This window comes from Balaenoptera physalus, assembly GCF_965194825.1.
Source record: "Balaenoptera physalus genome assembly, chromosome: 8".
Classification (NCBI taxonomy): domain Eukaryota; kingdom Metazoa; phylum Chordata; class Mammalia; order Artiodactyla; family Balaenopteridae; genus Balaenoptera; species Balaenoptera physalus.
Genome location: NC_138887.1, coordinates 114997153 through 115019411, shown reverse-complemented (window position 1 = coordinate 115019411; position 22259 = coordinate 114997153). Strand labels below are relative to the sequence as shown.

The following is a 22259-nucleotide window of genomic DNA, read 5'->3' as shown; positions in this document are numbered from 1 at the left end:
TACTTTTAGATTTTTAGGCTACTTTTTGTCTTGTGATGACCTCTCCTGGTTGAGATGTTCATTATCTTACTTCCGTGTAGTTACCATTTTTTCTCTCCTTTGGATGCTTTTGGTATTAAGAATTTAACTATCAAACTTCTTCAGCGCTGCATATACTATAAATACAATTTTTCATTAAAGGTAGAAGTATAAATTTGAAGTACTGAGTACATGAAGCTCATTCTAATCAGTAAAATCAATATCATTCTTATTATTTAATTCATTTCTAGGATGGGGGCAACTTTGAGTTTTGGTCACAATTTAGATTCAAATGAAAGAAAAAGTCATATTAATTAAGCCATTACACGTTTTCAACAATGAGGAATAAGAGCTAAATAAATAATCTGAATAATTGAACATAACTATTAACTATCTTAAAAGTAATGGCCTCTGCTCTTCTCTCTTCCCTGTTGCCAAATTCTAAGTTGTAAGAACTAAGAATATATTTCAGAAATAACAACCTTTCCATTCTTAAAATATACTAACCCATGACTGAAGGTAAGCCATTTTTGACACACGGTGAATTTTTCAGATTGATTCATTACAATTAAAGTATACAGAAAGATCAGGAAAAACTCTGGCTGTGAGGGCCTTCAATCCGTGAACATAGTAAATTTAATGTATAATGAGTTTATTTTCTGAGAAAAGTGGCAATTAGTTCTATATAACCAGACCTTGACATGGAAACTGAAATTTCATCAGAATAGTTTTCTCAGAATCTAGTAACATGTTTATGTAAATATTAATACCGAGCCTTAATAGCTGCACAATTTATATTTAAATCTATAAAACTGACATTAAATATTAATAACACATCATGTTTTTGAGGTTTAATCTACTTTGGAAAAAACTATAAAAATTCATTTCAAGTTCATTACAAACTTAGATTACCAGTTAGTGGCTTCTCTATCTTTAAATGCAAGGAAAGAGAACCAAATACTCTACTTCGGAGAATATGTCAAAACAGTAATACTGGTTCATCATATGATAATATTATTTAGTAGATCCTTTAGCACAACTTATGAAGTCCTTTTTCAATGCTTATTCTTATCAATATTTACACACTGGAATAAGAGCATTACTATTAACATACGGACAAAGATGCATTAGTGAATCCCAGGATCTGATAGACAGAGACAGTACTACTTCATGTATGAATTCCAGAAAACACTAAACTTTTTTTCCTGCATGGAAAACGCTTATTTTCAAACTCTAAAATCTCCATGATGATTCTTTAACAAGTCGTCCATTCTCAGAAACAAGTATGTCTTATGAATATTACCCTAAGATTCCTACAGGCTATCTTTCTAGTATTTAACCCTTTCTGAACCAAAGGAGCGCTCATGCATTTCCTCTCTAGATGCACAATACGCACTTCTAAAGCAATGCAGACGATGGGCTGGAATCTTCCATTTCTTTCTACTCTTTCTAACCTCATGAACAAATGAACAATCTTTTCTAGAAGAACTAGCCAAAACACACAGAGATAAACATATTGAACAGCATCATTTTTTCTGAGAACTCTTTTAAGAAATCTGTTCATTACTGCATTAATGCTATTTTGCCCTAACTGTCCCAAGTCCTAGACTGCATTGCACTTAGCTGCCAGAAAATTAAAGCAATTTCAGCTACAATATTGGATTCACTGTCTTCCATTTTAATAAGCAAGTACTAAAAGGTCATTAACTTGGGGCGGGGGGGGGGGGCGAACAGAAGTCCATAGGAGCCCAAAAGACGCTCCTTTTTCACTCCCATAGCCGTGCTTATTTAAGTTAAAACCATAAATAAAAATAAGAAACTTATTTTTGCCATGTTTTCACTTTTCATTCACTGACCTAAGCAAAAGGCAATGAACTTCCTCTACACAAACCCACCAAAGTGGAAGAATAACTCCTAAGACGCTGTCCCCGACACGAATCACTCTAACCAAGCAGTTGTCAACCAATCTCCACGACCAGAAACAACTTTCTAGAAACATCGCCAGCTTCAAAAACCCTCTCCCCGCAACCCGGAGCGCGGGGTTTGGAGTGTCCCCTGCTGCAGTGGCCGCAAGTGCGTGACAGAGGAGCCACACACACACATCAGGCTGCGACACCTAAGAAGTCACCTCCGAGTCGGAACCCTGGGGTGGAACATCAATGCGGCACTGAAACTGCCCCAGCGCAGAGCGAGCTCGCGGGAGGGCTACTTACGGGACGTGGCGGGAGCCGTCCAGGCTCTGCAGAGGATGCTGCCGACCAGCCAGAGCGAAAGCGCTGCCCCGCAGCCGGCTCCCCGGGCCACCGGCATCCTTCGCCTCCCGCCTCGCGGTACTCCAAAGGCTCGCTGCGGAGAGACGCCGTCCGTCTCTCCGAGGGGGTCTCGGAGGGAGATGGGCCGTCCTCAGGCACGACCGAAAGCCAAGCCCCTCCTGCTTCCTCTTCTTCTCCCCTCACCCGCTCCGCGCTCCAGTCCGGCGGGGCTGGGAGCAGCGGGGCGGCCGCAGCCTTCCTCTTCCCTCCGCGCGGGTCTTGCCTCTCGCTCTGCGAACCAATGCCAGGGGGAGGAATTCAAACGGAGAAGGAAAGGGAGGGGGGAGCAGAGGAGGGGACACCTACCCCGCCCTCTCCCTCTCGGGGAAAAAAAGAGAAAAAGAAAAAAAATCACCAGGGGACGAGGCGGAAAACCAGAAGAGCGGAGGAGGCAGAAGCAGCAGGGAGCACGCCGGAAACGGCGGTGCGGAGGTCGCCGCTGCGGGCGAGCGCTCCCCCGGCCGCTGGGCAGCGTGAGGCGGAGGGGTTTCCAGTTGCCCGCCAGCTCACACGGAGCGACTGTGTGTGCGCGGAGCGGAGCACGCAGCCCGGCGGGCGGGTGGGCGGGCGCACGCACGGCCTCAGCGCGGCGCGGCGCGGGGCACCCTCTCCCAGGCGGTGCAGCGCGAGCAGCGGCGGCCGCGGCCGGAGGGCTGGGAACGCCGCCACCAGCAGCGCCTGCGAAGCCGGGCGGCGGGCGAGGCGGGGGGACGCCCTCCCTCCTCTCCGCCTCTCCAGGCCCCTCCCTGGCTCCTCCTTCGCCGCCGCCGGCTCCTCCTTACCTTACCCCTCCGGCTGTCACAAACCTTCTGCCCTGCCCTCGCCTCTCTGGGAAACAGAAGAGGGAAGGAACCCAGGGCCCCGGGTCCATCAGCTGGGGCGCGGGCCGAGGAGGGAGGCGCGCGCCTCTCCCCGGGCGGGAGGCGGTCCTGAAGTTGGGAATTCGCAGTGTGATCTTGGAACCCGGCTCCAACCCTGACTGCCCCCCACCCAGCTGCAGAAAACAGAACCCCTTCGTTCGGATGCCTTCTTCTCCTGTCTCTCCTCCCCTTCAGATAGAGATGGTACAGGCCCCGGGAGCTCCGGCCCCCCCGGGAACTAGAATCAGGCGTCCGACAGGCAGGTCTTCCGAGTGGTCCTAACACCAAGTGACGGAGCTGAACATCCCGACCGGAGCAGCGGCGACTGCAGACGCCGCTAATGCAGATGTTTTCAATATGTAATTAATTCGTACTCATACATATGCACACGTACACCCAACACTCGCTGCTGCCGGGAAAACTCCATTCAGGCAAACGCGCACACAAACAGATACAAACACAAAACTGACATCAGCAGGCATACGGGTAACTACTTCAAGGTATCTGATGCATTGCAAGTACGAAGAATTACGAATAGCTAGGGAGACCCAGATTTTCTTTTCTCATTCAGATCATTTCAATAATAAATCTCAGGCTCTTCTCCCTAGCTCACACCTCTCCACACACCATCCTCCATACAGTTTCCTTCCAGCCAGTGTACATATAGTACTGGGATTCTCATATGTCTGCAGAACCAATCCTTTCACTGACTCTACTGACACAGTTAAGAATTATTGGTCATCTAACTATCTAACGATGTTTAGGGAGGGCTAAGGAGGAGGAACCATGTCTTTCAATGTTATGCCATGAATAAGCGTTCGCCTTTCAAGACAAATAAAATGTTTATGGAGACTTGCCGACTCCTGGAATATACTCTGAGTTTAATATTATGGTTATTTCTCAGAAAGGTCCACTGTAGACAGTGCTGTGTGTTCACTGCATAATTTGTATGGTGGTAATGGGCCTGATTCAGCGTTCTTTATTAGAGCTTTGTTTCCTATTGATTTAAAGGGATGTTTTGTCCTAGTAAGAACTACAGATTGGGTACAATCTGGAAAATGAAGACACACACAGATGACTAACGGGGGAAACTGCATCCTTGTGCTATAAAACTCGCCTCCTATAAAATGATACAGTAAATGCCTTCTTATGGAATATAAAATGCCCTTTTTCTATTTTAATTCCCACAGACTCTCAGAAGTCAGTGAGCGCTTGCAAAAACACTGTGGTAGAGAACTGTCGTCAACCATTTGTAAGAACTCAAAGAAACCAGTCATAGGAAAAAAATACTGTGCAGGAGCAGAACTTTTCAGAAGTCAATTTTTAAACTATGTCTATTTTAACCATTGCACTAAATGCCACTGAAGTAGTGTTCAAGTTTTTTAATAGAAGAATAAAAGTGGAAACAATTGAAAGTATTACCATTTCAGTATCTCAATGGTGCTCTTCAGTGGGCATCTAGGTACTGAGTTTAAAAAGCTGGCAGTAGATTTCTATTTCATTGTTTTGTAACAGAAAATGACACACCTGAGGGTGTTGCTTTCCTACAAAAACATTCCGACCAGTTTGTAATCATTTCTCTTAAGGAGGAAAAACAAACAAAACAAAACTTTGTTTTAATGACACATGTAACCTCCCTGCATCACCACTGTGCTATATAGTATGGTCTTACTTCATGCCAGTGTGAGCTAAGACCCTGCCTTCATCAATTTTCAATGTACTTTGCCCTGTTTGAAAGTTAACAATGTCACATTCTTTGTAGTGCAACTACCTTTGCTTGAAATTTGTGTTAACTGGATAACGGACATTGGAATTCACAATTATACTTAAAGAAATAAGACTTCAGTAGTTTCAGGATCAGACATTCCTTAGATTCTAATGCTACATTCTCCATCTCCAGTTCACCCTTTTCATCATTAGATATTAACATTAAGAAGATTCTTTTTGACTTCAATTATAACTCTTAATGAGAAGGTAGGAAGTCCTAAGCCCATGTGGCCTAGTCAACCTTTAAGAACCTGTAAAACTGAGAAGCCAATCAGTGGATTCAGGATACTTCTACCAGAAGCCTATGAGATATAGTAAACATGGACTGTCTTATTCCAGAGAGTGAATTCATCATGGATATGTGCATTACATTGTATTTGAAAATAATCAAAGACGGCATATGATGAAATGAAATGTTTCTTTAGTTCAGTATAAGAATATAAGGTCAATCAAAGTTTGAGAATAGTAAAACTAAGTGGACCGAAGGCACACAAAGAGAAAACAAAAACATGATGAGGAAAGAAGATGGGCAAGTTGTATTATTTTGGAAGTGAAGTAATATAAAATAAGAAAGGATAGACAGTTCCTGTTTCCCACCACTCACGTCCTCTTTTCTTCTTCTACAGAAATTATTGGGCTTATTTTTTTATATTAACATGACCCCATAATTGGAACAAGTTGTTGCTTCACAAGCAACATATTCATCATTCATTTATATCTCCAATATTTGTTGAATTTCTACTATTATTGAGCTGGACATTGTGCTAGATACTGGGATTATACCTCTGAGTAATCAATAACCCTTTTGCCCTCAGAGTTGGTGGCTAATGATTGAATAAAGAGATCAAGATAAATATGCATAACTTTTATACTGACATCTATTCAGGTAAATATTGACTGGGTAATCTAGTATCTTCATATTTTCTTTAAAAAATGAAGCCCATCCAAAAACATTCTTATCACAATCATCATCATAATCATTCCAGAGATCTGTAAGTAATCTGCCACCTGGTAAATTATCTCAAAAGTCATCCCCAAATTCTGGAACTTCACTGATGAAACGAATCACAATATTTTGGTTTTAATAACACTTTGAAGTGACTAACTCTATTAATGAAGCATTGAAAAAATTCAGGACTTTCCAATAAGTAAAGAAACAATTAGTATATCTCCAAGTGTGGTCCTTAGAGTGGAATTTGCTTCTGGAAATCAAGATGTTCAACTGTGCCCAGAAATCAGTGTATTCCCCCAGAAAAATATGTCTAACGAGGATAGAAATTCTTGCCACTCTGATTGTATACTCCAAGAAGAATTGAGTAGCTGGATGTATAGGATCTGTCTGGGATGCATTCTCTAGTAAAGATGAACATAATGAGGCCAAGTCTTATAGGAAAGCTCCTGGTATACAGAAAGTCACCTGGAGTCTGGGCCTTTGGCAATGCTAATTGGCCCTGGACACAGTGAGATACTTCCCATTATAATCAAATATTAATTGTGAGAAAGCCTGTTTGAGGAAAGTGGCATAAACTAAAAGTAGCTTCCAAAACCCCAGTCTATTTTAAAGGTCTCAGAGAAATGCATGACAACTAGTGTTATCTGGATTACACTCTCTGAAGATATTCGTTTAGAAGCAATTCATGTTTAATGATTTATTATTTTAATATTAATAGAAAGGGTACAGTTGGGAAAAGGTGGTCTGAATGCATGTATAAAACATCTTTGAAATCAATGATCAAGGTTAGGAAACTGGGAGGAAGCTGGCTAAAACAATATGTAATATTTAGAATATAGAATCTGATCTTAACCTTTATTGCATTCTTCACTTTCTGTACACCAGCTTTCTTTTGATTATAGTCTAATATGAGTACATAAGAATCACATAACTCAGAATAATTTTTCTTCCAGAATTGCAATTAAGAATTACTTTTTTCTATAGCATTTTAGTGCTTTAGCGCCAACAAATCTAACCCACAATTTATGTAGTGATTACTTTCAGAAATCTCCCATTATTTGATCATCTCACAGATTAAGGAAAATATAATTTCAAATTAGTGTCCCCAGAAAAATGCCATAACTTTGAAAAGTACAATATAATATTTACCTTTCAGACAAGGAATTACTGAATACAAGATATAAAGAAAAATACACATGCTTTGAATATCAAATTGTATGGTAATTTCTTATTAATATTATGGATGTAAAGAGGGAAGGAGAAAGCTCTTAGAATTGACTTACATTTTTATTGCTTTATCATTTCTCTTTAAAGTCTTGTGACATCAAATCAAATCATAACTATAGAGAAGAAAGGGAAGGGTCAAGGAAAAAAGTGAATGAACAAAGAGAGATAGAGTTAGCTTATACCAATCACTTCCTAGTTGTAAACGCTTATGAAAATACCTAATTACATAAAGGAATGATGGCTAAACAGTAATTATTTAGCAGTGAGTGTGATTTTTATGTTTCTGAAAATTCAAAAACTTTTTAAGCAAGTTCAATATTTCTAAAGTCTCAGTTTGATTTTAAAATAGAATTTTATTTATATGAGAGATTAAAACTAGCTAGAAATGGGTTGCAAAAAAAGCCCCTCAAGAAATAAAAGTTATATTCAAGGAAAAAAAGAATTTCCAAAAAAAAAAACCCACTCCACCCAAAACACAATAATATTAAGTAGATTACTTTTGAATGTTATAATCGCATAGAAAGGAGAATCAGGTGATCATACAGGAAGCCATTTATAGGGTGGGTGTTGAGTCTGGTCTCTGGGTCTTTCTTTCGGCTCTACAACTCTCTGTGACATATTCACACAATGTACGCCTTAATTTCCTCATTTATAAGATTAGATTATATTTACATCTAAGGAATTAAATTATTTCGAGGATTAAAAATAATTTATATATCTTGCTCATATAAAGTGCTATTATTATTATTTATGCTATGACATAAATGAACTGTACCAAAATTCTACTCTGAAGTCAAGTTCATGCCTCAATATATTTACATTGCAAATTCATTCAAACATTTTTGGATAGGGACTTCCCTGGTGGTCCAGGGATAAAGAATCTGCCTTCCAATGCAGGCGACGTGGGTTCGATCCCTGGTCAGGGAACTAAGATCCCACATGCCGCAGGGCAACTAAGCCCCCGTGCCACAACTATTGAGCTCACGTGCCTCAACTAGAGAGCCCATGCGCCGCAAACTACAGAGCCCACGCGCCACAACTAGAGAGAAGCCCTGCGCCACAATGAAGATTCCGCCTGCTGCAACTAAGACCCAACGCAGCCAGAAAAATAAATAAAATAAATTAATATTTTAAAATAAATTAATTTTTAAAAATTGGTGAATTAAAAAAAATTTTTTGGATAAAAAATAAGGCTTCCATCAGAAAAAAATGATTTCAAATTCTCTGGACATAAAGACAAGCAATTTATTAATTGATGCTAAATATTACCATCTTTCCCACAGAACAAAATGCATACTGAAATAAAATTTTAGAAATGTGTTTGGAATTTGAGAGGACTGTGAGAAAGTGAGAGCTGTAGAGTGTTAGGCAAAATGTCGGGTATGTTACCTGAGGTACATGTTTGCCAACATCAGAGACCTTCTTCAGGTTTAGAAAATTATCTTTATTTCAATTAAAAGAGTAAAACACAGTTGTTTTCAATTATTCTAAGCATTAAGGTGAGGGTATCCTACCGAGACTGGTAGAGAGGTATAGATTTTCCTCAGCAACAATGGGGACCCATTTTCTAAAGCAATATTTTAAGGAGAAGGAGGAGACAAAAGAAGTTTTCAAAACTATAGGCGGGGCCCTGAGAGGAATGGAATAACAAGGAAAATTCAATTAGATTGGCGATGGACAAAGGAAATCTGGAAGAAGAAAGTTCATCTAAAAGAAGTTGCAAACTGTGTATTTCCCCCTCTGGGTTGTTCAAATTTTTTCAGTCTGTTCATCCTCAAGATATTTCTGGACCAAGATCTACTATAGAATCTCCAGGTGACTTAAGGAGAGAAACCCTTTGCACTCAGAAGTTTTAGTGTCAGTGAAGGTAGAACCACAGTTTCAAGCTGGATTGGATATTAACCCTAATGCTTCATGCACAGTCTAGATAAGAATGAACTCATTTCTGAGGCGGAGAGTCTAGAATTGTCTTGGATGGTCCCATTTTCTTCATTGCTAATATTTTTCTAGATACTTAGCAGATGGGAGAGCATACAGTTATGGTGGGGATCATGTGATACACAAAAAGCAACTTTTCAGCAGCAATAACAACATCAACAATAAATTGAAGTTAGGAAAACTCACCATCTAGTAATATAAATTATTAACACTTAACCCAATTTAGAAAATGGTTTCCATGTTAAATTACATCTTTACATGCTGTACTGTGTGATGCCTACCTGTTGAATGCCCAAACATCTAAGATCCTCCAAGTTTACCTTAAGTATTTCTTGGACTTCCATCTTCCATTTTCCTCTCATCAGTTTTTGATAATGCCAGGCCAACTGACAAAGCTGAATGGCATCAGGAACATTCAAAACCCAATATAAGTATTAGATTAAATGAGTAGTCAGGTTAGACCAGGGAACATAATAAAGCAAATAGTGCATATTGTTCTGGGGAATCTGGGCATTTTAAGAACAAAACAAATAAACAAACAAAAGAATAATGAGTGTTCTCACTGTAAGAGTTACCATCACTGATTTGAAACTCCAGATTGCTAAGAACATTCTTTTTACTCCATCCAAGAAAGTGGGTTGACTTAAATCTCTGTAAAATTCATTTATTATGTCCTCAGTTTGCAGTGGTGAAGATATTGAGTGGAGGAGGCTTGGAGGTGATAATTACTGCCTAACTGTTTTAAGCTGAGTTACTGCCAAAACATTTAAAGCTAGATTCCATAGTTCCTAGTGTTCTAACTCCTGGGAGGATGCAGTGCCTCGTCAGGCAATAGGAAATGATAAGGCCTCTTTTACTTATGCAGAGTTGAAGAAAATTACAGAACCTATAGCTGTGTTTTATATCACCTACACAAAACCAAGAATAAATTCAATTTCCCTGGGATCTGCGTGATATTTGTAAAATGAATTTCAGAGATGGCTTTAACTACATGCTTCAGTATAAACATGGTTAATTCTTCTTTTTAAAAATGTTTTCCACTTGAATATATAAATGTTAAAGTTCTCCTAGTATAGCAATGCTACTAATACCTAAATACCTTTGGTATTATAATTTAATGACACTTAAGGTAGTTTATGTGATAATATAATAATTAATGATCTCTTGGTCTACTGAACTTTCTGCTTGATAAGCATTTAGCCAGGAATGGGGAGGAGAGAAGGAAGATGGTTTTTCCATTTATGTCTTATTTAACGGTATTTCTCATGTATAATTAGCTCTATATACCTGCTTTAGTATGTTGAGTAGACGGACGTAATTGAAACTTTAATAATCCACAAATTTGGTAATGCAATCTTTCATTTTAACTGCATATACTATAATTGATGGTATGAGATCGAGTTTTTTTCTAATTTCAGAATTAGTGTGATGTCTTTCAAATTTGCTTTTTTCTGATCTTCTCTTCATCTTCTTAAATCCCTAAAGGCCTGTGCAGCAAGTTGAGACTGAACTTACTTTCCACGTGTAAGATAATTCTGCCCTCTCTTCAAGACCTGATGGGAATGAGGGTCAAAATGCACAGAAGTGGATGATCTTTAAGACAGGCTGAACTTTTCATTTTAATGTGGTTTATCATTCTGTGTTGTGTTTTTTTGTTTTGTTTTGTTTTGGGCACGGTGACACAATTCCTGGGGCAAAGAAGTAGTACCAGATGGTAGTAAACAATTATTTGACTATTTAAGGTTGTCTCTGCTTATATCACTTTGGGACTATGGTTATAGCTTTCTGGAGGAAGAGATTCTCTCTCTTTCTTAAGTAACTTCAACTCATATCTTATATATGCCAGTTCTCATATATTCAATTTATGCCATCTTCATAAATGCCAGATACAGGAGACAATGCTGGTTTATTGTGAGTTCCAGTTACTGACATTAGGCTAGTAATTGGTTGTTACTATAAAGTTTATGGACTGACCTGTTGGCATTTTCATTCCTCAGAAGGTTCTGCATCCTTTTATCTCTCATCCTGAAATTCCCAGTGGAGATTAAAAGTCATTTACAGACTTCCATATTGGGAGTTACTGAAATGAATTAGCTAAAGCTTTCATTTCGTGAGGTAATTTAAATTGTGTGTGTGGGGAAGAGAAGGGCAAAATGCACATGTACCAAATTCTTATAAGGCTATGCCTATTATTCTCAGTTTAGGTATCATCTTGATAAATACACTTTGCATTTAATAGATCATAAGTAATATCATATGCCAACACTCAAGTACTCTCCAGTGTGTAGCATACTTCAGAGTTATGTAATTTAAGAGTAAAAATCACTAGCATCTACTTTTAAAACATTTGAAATGTGACAGTGTTCATTTTTACCATGTATAATGTCTAGAGTTAGTGAGAAGGGTTTTCACCATATTGCTTTTTAAATTCATGTGCTGTGGAGGTGTTGTTTACATTCACACTGGGTTGAGTTACCAGAAGGATGGGCTCAAGGGAGACTTTCCTGTTCTTTCTTCTGTCAGAGTCCGTTAGCTGAATTCTACCAGATGCAGGAAAGGATGGATTGGGTTGGGAATGGCTTATGCTTAAGGTTTAGCAGACACTCAGTAAATTATTCTGGATTGATTAAAATGTGTCTCTTGTTCCGAGTCATTCGAATTATTGGTTTACATGTGTGATCAAAGAATCTTAACAAGAATTCTCTCAGTTTTATTGATGAAGGAACCGTAAGGACTTTTCTAATGTTCGCTCTCCTTCTCAATGTTGGTATTCTGATAGGAAAAGTCATAGGGTAGCTTCAACAGAAGACAATCAACTTCACCCTAAAAGGATCAACTTGGCTAAGATCGTCAACTCTGATGATTGTCCACTGACTCTTTAGAAAGGAGGATGAACACACAAAAAAATTAAACTAAAATAGTAACACGAGATCTGGTGACTTCACAAATGTGCTTGGAAAGACCCAAAGCTATTGTATGAAATCAATCTGTGACCCCAGGCTTGCCCTCTCAATCTGCCCTCCCAAGTCACCATCACTGCCTCAAACAAACAGCACAATTTGTTCCATTCTTTCCTCCTCATCCAATTTGACACCTTATAGGGGAATTTGTGTGCAATTTATGACTCACAGAAAGATACAATAAGGACAAACCGAGGAGTGGGTAAAAAAATAGCTAAATGACATACAGTGAGGTTTGTCCTGGGGAAATGGCATTGGCGCTGTTCCCACTTGAATAAGTTTCACCTAAACTGTGAATTGGGATTTGAACCTTATGGTTTAATAGATTCACAAAAATCCATGCTATTATAATAGTCACACACACACACACACACACACAAACTAGCCAGAATGTTCCCAGGATGCCCATTTGAAAGTAGAATGGGATTGCATAAAACTAAACTCAAAATTTCAAAACTGAATCAAACTTTACTGCCTTCAGTGGTGGAAATCAGTAATGCAGTTGTATTCCCCTTATGCTTTGGGGAGGACCTTTTAAATAAATATTTAGTTAAAGCAGATACCACATAGATTTGGAATTCTCTGGGTAAAGCATTCTCATTAACACATTTCTCAAATTTAAGTTTCTCAAATGAATTCCCCTTCTCTCATTGCTACATTTGAGGATTATTAAAAATGGAAAAAATTGCCTTATAATAATTAACAAACTAATTACTTCAGACTACTCTGGAAAGAATATATACAGAGAAATTAAATAACTTCTCCCCCTTATTTAACTTCAAAGACCACATAGCCTATGCTTCTTATTTTCAGAGGTAAGAAAGTGTGTGTGTGTGCATGCGTGCACACGTGTGTGTGTGTGTGTGTGAAAGAGGGAGAGAGAGAGAAACAAAACATAGATATTTTAGTTTCTCTAAGCAAAGTAAAGAGGGAAATTGTCCAGATAATTACAGCCATCAAATACTTTTTGTTTACTTATCCCTATTGAAGAGTGTTATTGGAAAATACCTTCCTCCATTGTACGGGAATTGCTTATAGTGTACAAAGAAATTTAAAGATGGCCATATTCCACTCTCATTTTAGAATAAATAACAGTAATTAAAACAGAAATCAAAACCAAGTAAACAAAATACCATCAGAGCATGAAACAGTTTGCAAAGGTCTAAGTCTTGAAACATCTGTTCCTGAATTGAGACCATTAGCTCATATTCTACAGTGTCTGTAACAGTAAGGACCTAAAATCAATAGACTAAAACTGGGTGAAGGAAAAAGTACTCTACAACCGGTTACTTTGGATTCCCCAAAATAACAATATCAATTTAAAACACAATCAGAAATATGTCAAATCCAAATATTAACTCAACTTTTGTACTATTTTCTTTTTCTCTTAGTTCTTAAAATACAGAATGATACGTTAATTTTGACTGAACAGTTATTAAAACATTAGAGGAAAGGTTTCAAAGATCTTAATATTTAAATTAATCCCCAACTATAGTTTTGAATAGTACTTATAATTATTTTTTTAAAATCCTGGAGAAGGAGTCAAGGGAAGAAGAGAAAAGAAATTAAAACTAAAAACAAAACAAAACTGTAATTTATGGTCTACAGTCCTATAGCAGGCAGAGTATGAGATTAAGAGCAACGTGATATGATTTTTTTTAGATAAAAAAAAGAGTAGAAGTACTTACTCTTTTGCTCTAACTGGAAAGACTGCTAAAGAAAATGGGTGTTTCCATACACCAAGGAAAGAGAATGCCTGATTAATCTAAAAGGCATCATAAGTACTGTCTTTTTAGATTCCATATACATGCGTTAGCATATGGTATTTGTTTTTTTCTTTCTGACTTACGTCACTGTGCATGACAGACTCTAGGTCCATCCACCTCATTACAAATAACTCAGTTTCATTCCTTTTTATGGCTGAGTAATATTCCATTGTATACATGTGCCATATCTTCTTTAACCATTCGTCTGCCAACCTAGTGGCAGGGCAGGAATAAAGACGCAGATGTAGAGAATGGGCTTGAGGACACGGAGGTTGGGGGGAAGGGTAAGCTGGGACGAAGTGACAGAATAGCACTGACATATATACACTACTAAATGTAAAACAGATAGCTAGTGGGAAGCAGCCGCATAGCACAGGGAGATCAGCTCGATGCTTTGTGACGACCTAGAGGGATGGGATAGGGAGAGTGGGAGGGAGGCTCAAGAGGGAGGAGATATGGGGATATATGTATACATATAGCTGATTCACCTCGTTATACAGCAGAAACTAATGCAATATTGCAAAGCAATTATACTCCAATAAAGATATAAACAATTTTTTTTAAATGAAAAAATAAAAGGCATCATCAGCCTACTGTTCACACAAATTTTGTTTCCTCTGTTTCACCAGAAAATAATCTCTACTCTAATTACTCCCTACTCCAGGAAAAATAGAAATATTTATAAGTTGCTCTGTTTACATTCAAAATAAAAATAAATTTAATTAATGTCAAGAAAATAATTTTATAATTTAGATAAGATTAATTGAATAGAAGAATGTCATTAAGAAAACTGACACTTCTTTTTAACCACTAAATGTTCATATCTGGGCATTTTAAGAACTGGCAACATGGAGGCTGCTTTCTTTTTTCAACAAGCACATTTGCCTAGCACTTCAAAGTCCACATAATACATTGAAATCATTCTCATTGCATCCTTGAAACCATTTTCATTCTACTGTTTGGGGAAAAGAATATCAGAAAAGAATATCAGATAAGATTAGTGATGCAAATATACATCATACAAAGTTTGACTCGTTCATTCATTCATTCATTTCATTCCACAAATTTCGTGACTTCCTTCCATGAGTTAGGCATTGTTCTAGGTTTTAAGTATAGAGCAATGGACAAGATCATTAAGATGCCTGATCTTCTAGGTCTTACATGATAATAGGGTGGGATGAAATATTATGCAGTGATAAATGATAGGTTAAAATTAAAATTAATGTAATTCAGAGCCTGGTAGGCTACCATAGATTGAATGATTAACAAGGACTTCTTATGGAAGTGAAGTTTTTTTCTTGCTGAGACCCAAAGAACAAATCAATCATATGAAAATGTAAAGGAAAAGAATTTCTTCTTCTCCTTCTCCTTCTCTTTCTCCTTCTTCTTCTTCTTCTTCTTCTTCTTCTCCTGCAAGGGGAATAGTTTTGCAAGACTGTAAAGTGACAATGCATTTAGTACCATTGTGATGTGGTAGCTTAGTTGAATTAGAGGCCACTGAGCAAAAAGGAAAGGCGTAGTGGATGAGGTCTTCCAAATAGACCAGAGCTAGACAGGGAGATAGGACAGGAAGGAGAGACGTCAATTCACATAGTCAGGCCAGATAATGGTAGTTTAAACTGCTATAATTCTAATGGAGATGGAGAGAAATGGATATTTTGGGTAAAATTTTGAAGTAAGGTCAATAGGACCTATTAATGGATTATATATGAATAGAAGAGGAAATCAAGTATGCCTGCTATTTTTATGCATTTATGTGTTTAATATTTTAAAGTTTTTAATAAGTAACTGGATGCATAATTATACCATTTACCAAAACGAGGAGGACTGGGGCAGAACAAGATTTCGCATGAAATGAATTATTCTCTTTCAGATAATTAAAATTTGTAATGCCTCTGAGAAATTCAAGTGTGGCTGTCCGGTATGTGAATAGATGTCTGGTCTGGAGTTTAAGACAGAAATCAGGGGTGGAAATGAATTATATAAAACTGCCTGAAAAGAATGTGAAGATTGAGAAGGGAAGGAAAGTAAGGATCGTCTTAGAGCCCTCCAATATTTAGAAATTCAGCTGTGCAGGAGGAAAAAGCAGAAGTGACTGAGACAGAGAGGCCAGTGGCTAGGAAGAAAACTAAAAGCTTTTGTGTTAAAAAAATTAAGAAAAGCAAGAATTTTGAATATTGAGATAGAATGAATTAAATTCTTTCTGGGCAACATTCATGAGCCCTTTTTAGTTAACTTTCACCTGCCTCCACCTCTGCTTTTACTCCCACCATTCTTTACTACCTGCTAATGTTTCCATGTTTCAGGAGTGAACAAAGAAGCTGCCTTTTCTAATTTGTGCTCTCCTCGTGCACACTTGGGGCTGGAGGGGAGCTGTCTCCCTGAATGCCTGGTAAGGGTGTTACCTATATGCCACGTGGACATTAGCATGAGTTTAAAAATAGGGGGTGTGCCTCCAGGGGGAGGGGAGATGGCCCCCTGAATGCTCTGGTACACACATATATCCCTTCAGACTCAGTCTACTGATGCCAGAGGAAAGTAACCCTTGGGTTGGGGAGCCAGGATTCAGGTTGCAGAGGGAGAAGAGGCATAGAATCACACCTATCTCAGCACAGTGCGTTTGACTTTTCTAGGTAGCGCAGGAGTATTGCTGTAGACTTGCACTTTAATTCGGTGTCTTAGATAGATTCTATCATGCTCCTTAATGATAATTTATAGCTACCATAAGTAGATAGTGTTATGGGCTGAATTGTGTCCCCTCAAAATTCATATATTGAAGCTCTAACCACCAGTACCTTAAAATGTGACTGTATTTGGGGATAGGGTCTTTAAGGATGTAATTAACTTAAAATGAGACCTTTAGGATGGGCCTTCATCCAATATGGCTGGTTTCCTTATAAGAAGAGGAAATTTGGACACAGAAAGATCCAGAGAAAAGATCACAAGAGGATGACACAGGGAGAAGATGGCCATCTACAATCCAAGAAAGGGACTCCTTGAGCTCAGACTTCTAGCCTTCAGGACTGTGAGAAACTGAATTTCTCTTGTTCAGGCTGTCCAGTCTGTGGTACTTTGTTATGGCAGCCCTAGCAAACTAACACAGGGAGAAACAGTTTTCTACCTGACACAGTTAAGGTGGAGAATTACAAATGTTCAATCCCGAGTCCTAAAGACAGTTTATCTGAATCCTCTGTTCCACCTTTCGTGTTTCTCTTGATGTATAAGAATGAGAATTGAATGAAACAAGAGCTAAGCTATGTCACTTAGTTGAGTAGTCAGGCATGGTAGCCACGGGCAGCAGCTCCATTCCCTTTCCGGCAGTATGTCATATTTGGTTACGTGTTCAGTGAAGCTGCCCGTTATTATAGATTGCATGAGATTGCTAATGTAGAAATATGGAAATGAAGTTAACCCATCTGCAGTGTCTAGAGTATATTGTAGAACCCTGGTTCTGTCTAGTATCCCTTTACTGCATGGGAGTCATCTGTCAAGACAGGTCAATATCAAGTTTCTTCCTTCAAAAAGTTTTACCATTCTCAGAGCTTCAACGATCAACTATTTCTTTTTTATATTTCTAAATAGAAAAACACCTTTTTAAAATGGAACTTTGGGGACTAATACAACACCACTAATAGGATCCCTGTCTCAACTGCGTGTGCGGGTCACAAAACCATGGGGACACTGAATGGGGTGAGCTCTGCAAACTGCATGATGTTTCCCAATCTCATTGTGTTTGAGTATTAATATAGTTTATATATAGTAATTAGATAGCATATAATTGACTATAAATTATTTTTCTTACAGTTTCCATTTATATTAGAACATTGTATTGATTTTTTTCTGGAAATTGTATGTTTTAGTAGGTTATATTATCTACAACCTTTGATTCAAAAAAATGTTATAAAATATTTGTTTAAAGTAGTGTTATGCCTGCTGGGGTTGGCTGCTTTCTCATCATCATGATAGTGGGTTTGCATTCAAGTGTTCTTGCAGTTATACCTTTCTAAAACATGAGAACCCCAAAACAGATTCTCTTCCTATTTTAATCTCTAAATTATTTCCTAATTTAAAGTGATTGGAAACGAAGAAAACATTTATTAGATGGCTGTCAAAATGACTCTTTTTATTCAGATGTGCCACCACTTCAACAGTTTTTGAAGAATAGAATGAAGGTCGTTGTTTCAGTGATGTGACTCTCGATACACTCTCATTAGCAAGCATATTTTTTCACTATTTCCACCTTAGACCTGAAATTCAGCATAATTAATCATATCTATCTTGGCTGCTCAGAAGCTGGTTTGCTACCTAGCAGAATTCCATGAAGCTAATCAGGTTTTTGATGTATTACTTAGCAGATATATATAGCACTTCCTAAGTGCCAGGAACCATTCTAAAACTTTACAAACATTAGCTCATTTTAATCTTTACAACAGCTACCTTATTATCCCCATTACACAGAAGAACAGACTGAGGCACTGACAAGTTAACTTGCTCAAGGTCAGTGATATCCAGTAAGTCACAGAGCCTGGATATCAACCCAGCCAATCTGGCCCTAGAGGCTACGCACTTGACTGTGCTTCAGTGCCTTCTAAATCTGCCATTCAGCAAAGGAGAAAGAATTTTGCACTAAAAAATGTGATGAGCAAACGGAATTAGGCTACGTTGCTTTTTTTCCATAAAGAGATCTTTCAGTTTCCACTAGTATTAAATTAAATCGATCATCCTATATCAGGTATGAATAATCAATTGAAGATTATACTCAGGTAGAGATCAATTTAATCATTTTTAATACATAGGCAATTACATGAAAGTTGCAACTGCAATTTCCCTGTAACAGAAGAGGAGGAAATAAAAGACACAATATTATACATATTATGACATTTTGAGAAAAGGATTGATGAGACAGAGGGAGAGAGGGAAGAAGGGAGGGGTCGGGGAAGAGAGAGAGAGAAAGAAAGAGAGAGAGGGAGAGAGAGAGAATTTAGGGTAAAAAGCAGAGGAAAAAACAGGAGGAGACCAATGATTGATGAAAAGGAAATGTGAGCATTTTTTGTCCATCTGTTCATGGCAAATTTCCAGCATTTGACATTATTTGCTTTCCTCATCCAAAGATTTATTAAAAATGGTATCCTTTTTTGAAGCCAGCTCAAGCCTCCCCTATTTCCAGGATTGTTTTTCCTGGGAAAGCTGAAACAGTCCTGATTTTCTCCCTTTCTGGATGGAAGCGCTTTTCCTGGTTTATACTTGGACATGTGCTGTCTTTCTGTGGCTTCCTCCATTTGACTGTATAATACAGTTAGAGCTTTGTTCACATGGCTCCTATTTTCTAAATGTGCCCAGAACATTTTAGTCTTTGAAGTAATTAGAACATTATGCAAACATTGAAGAAAACCATCCAGGATCTGTGTATTGATGACATTTTATAAATGGAAGTTGTTGCTAGGGAAGCCAAGCTACTTATATATCAATCAATTCAAACTATTGTGAGAAGATTCTAGTGAAGCAGAAATAGTGGAAGGCGAATAAAAAAAAAAATTTCCATCAGATGGAAACATTATTATTATTGCTGCTGTTGTTACTGGTTTTGCAGTTCCTTCTAAGTCTCCTTTATTTATTTTTATTTAAAAAATATTCTCAAATGTTTAGCATTTCCTTAGCCTGCTATCCTTTGAGGACTTCCAAATATCACCATTTGGTCAATATTTACATTTTGATGTTATTTTCTTTCCCTGAACAAGAATCCTCTTTGAATAGGACAGCCATATAGTTTTGTTTGATTTCTCTGAGCACTTAGAATTTGGGATCTGCGTCTCATATTTTTTCCTATATATAATAATATAGGAAAAATAATATATTATAATATATAATACTATATTGTTATAGTATTCATATTTCTTGTTGTTTAATTTCTTTTCAACAATAGTCCTTTTACTTTTTTTAAGTAAGTAAAGTTATCAATAGTCCTGGACTGAAGCAGTCACATGTCCTAGCAATCAAGAGAATATGAATTATCTCCTCTCTTAGGCTGGTCAAAGCAATACACCTCTCACATTTCAGATGGTTAAATTCAACTGAAAGTTTACAATAAAGAAATTGAGCCCTGCAGAATAAATGTCTATCTATACCTGGGTTCTGAAGAGATCTGAGAATCCGGGGAATGAAATGCTCCAGATGCTTATTTGATGGCATTTCACTGTACAGACTATAAAATTTTTTTCCCAGTGCATAGTCACTTAGTATCCTCCTAATTTAGTCATCCTATCAGTAGAAAAAAGTTGCAACATGTTTTTCAGTTAAAATTCATACAAATGAAGGGGGATTCCCTGGTGGCACAGTGGTTGAGAATCTGCCTGCTAATGCAGGGGACACGGGTTCGAGCCCTGGTCTGGGAGGATCCCACATGCCGTGGAGCAACTGGGCCCGTGAGCCACAATTACTGAGCCTGCGCATCTGGAACCTGTGCTCCGCAACAGGAGAGGCCGCGATAGTGAGAGGCCCGCACACCGCGATGAAGAGTGGTCCCCACTTGCCGCAGCTAGAGAAAGCCCTAGCACAGAAACGAAGACCCAACATAGCAATCAATCAATCAATCAATCAATAAATCTTTAAAAGATAAAAAAATTCATACAAATGAAGACGAAAGGCAGGGCAGATAGAAATCAGAAGCTATAGGAACCAATGTATTATAATGATGAGTAATCATAAATCTGGATTGCAAGATGTCCACTGGCCTTCACTGATTTTATTTGACAATAGTCAACAATATTTTTAAAAAATATCTTGTATTTCTAGGTTCAATGGTACATTGCAAATACTGACCTTTACCTAGAGGAAATCTCTACTCTTTATCTTAATATCAATAGCTTTAAATTTGTTCTATTTGAAAAAAATGTATTTAGTGTTTGTGAAATCATAATGTCACATCAATTTCAGTGGAAAGACCCTGCCCTTCACTCTGCCCCATGATGCTAGTTGAACTAAAAAGAAAACAAACACTATTTAAAATTTCTTAAGAAGCCTGTCACTCTCTTATAGGTTAGTACATCCTAACTTCAATATAATTTAAACTCTTCATTTGAGATCTTTCAAATCAATGTAGTTTTGATATAAACATTCATATAAATATGTAGTTATACATATATATTCATATGCACACAGATGTGTGTACATATAAAACACATGTACCTGCTTTATAAGCCTTCTGATTTAACTTAATATAGCATAAATATGCCCATTTCAATAAGTATTCTTTATAGTATGCTTTTTAATCATTTCATAATTTTCAACTGAAAAGTTATGGGTCACATCTAGAATTGACTTCTCCAGTAACTTACTGTTGATTATTTACATTATTTTCGATGCCTTACATCTATAAATAATATTGCACTGAACATTGTGTGCACACACTTTTGCACAAAGTTCGGCTAACTTCTTCAGCAGTGGCTTGGTGAGTGTGCTGGCTGTTCTCTACTTCTCTTGAGTGTCTCCTGACTCCCATCTCCTGCCCTTCTCTGTTGGGCTTGGGGCCCATAAGCCTTATCATGGGGATCTTGGCTTTCCATTGGTTTCCCTTGTCCAGTGGAAGACACTGGCAGATTAGCTGCTGGGAGAAGAGAGAAGCTGGGGGATTAATTCTACACTGCCCCCACCATCTAATCACTGGCCTCTGGTCTGACAGGGACTGAGTCCTGTGATTTAATCTTCTCCCCTTTTCCTTCACACTTGGGTCTCATCAGTTATTGATTTGCCCTCTTGTCTGAGAGGTGAGAATGGCCTCCCCATGTTCCCAGTCTCTAAATGCTTCACCATGCCTTGGTTCTCTTACCTGGCCACACCTCTGTAAATAGCACATTCATTAATCTCTCCTCAGTTTTAACCTTTGGGTGAGTCACCTGTTGTCTGCCTATGCACAGCATAGTACACGGCATTCGTTGATTACTAATGAGGATAAATGTTAAGAGTGTGTGTATGTGTGTGTGTGTGTGTGCGCGCGTGTGTGTTTACAGATCAAATACTAGATAGTAAACTGTCAAAAAAGCACCATCTATGGACTAGTGTTCACATTTCAGCTCAAGCACAAATTAGCTATGCGGATTGAGGCAAGACCCCCTCTCTTCTTTTAAAACATCCTTAAGCCTTCTTTTTCTTTTTATCATATATGTGATAGTGATAACAATAGTGTTTGAAGTAAAGTGATTGGATTTGATGTCTGTGGTCCCCTCCAACTTTAAGCCTGTGATCTTACATCTCCAGCGGTAACAAGGCAGAAAGAAACCCTGCCTAGTTTGATAATGCATGACTGATAAAGTGAACTACACTTCATGTGTTAAGTTACTGACGCATTTGTATGGCAGCTTTTTTCTGTTTGTTTTATTTTCTCCAAAGACTGATACATATTATGATTTTTTTAAACAATGCCACATGAGGTAGATGTAACATTTTACTATGTTAAAAGTCAG

General features: G+C 38.0%; 1 protein-coding gene across 2 annotated transcripts in view; it reads right to left on the bottom strand.

The window, feature by feature from the left end:
* The window catches only part of CNTNAP2 (contactin associated protein 2), a 2064732-nt gene extending 2044621 nt beyond the window's left edge, over window positions 1–20111 (bottom strand). The window contains exons 1-2 of one of the 2 annotated variants that reach the window (XM_082473843.1): window positions 3113–20111; window positions 2232–2561 (exon numbers count right to left, since the gene is read on the bottom strand). In XM_082473843.1, coding sequence (XP_082329969.1) covers window positions 2232–2328 — 97 coding nt within the window. In that variant the 5' untranslated portion in view covers window positions 2329–2561; window positions 3113–20111. Of the gene's footprint in view, window positions 1–2231; window positions 2562–2685; window positions 3032–3112 lie in introns of those variants that run through there. The other variant, XM_082473842.1, reaches the window with a different exon arrangement.
* Between the last annotated feature and the right edge of the window lie 2148 nt (window positions 20112–22259).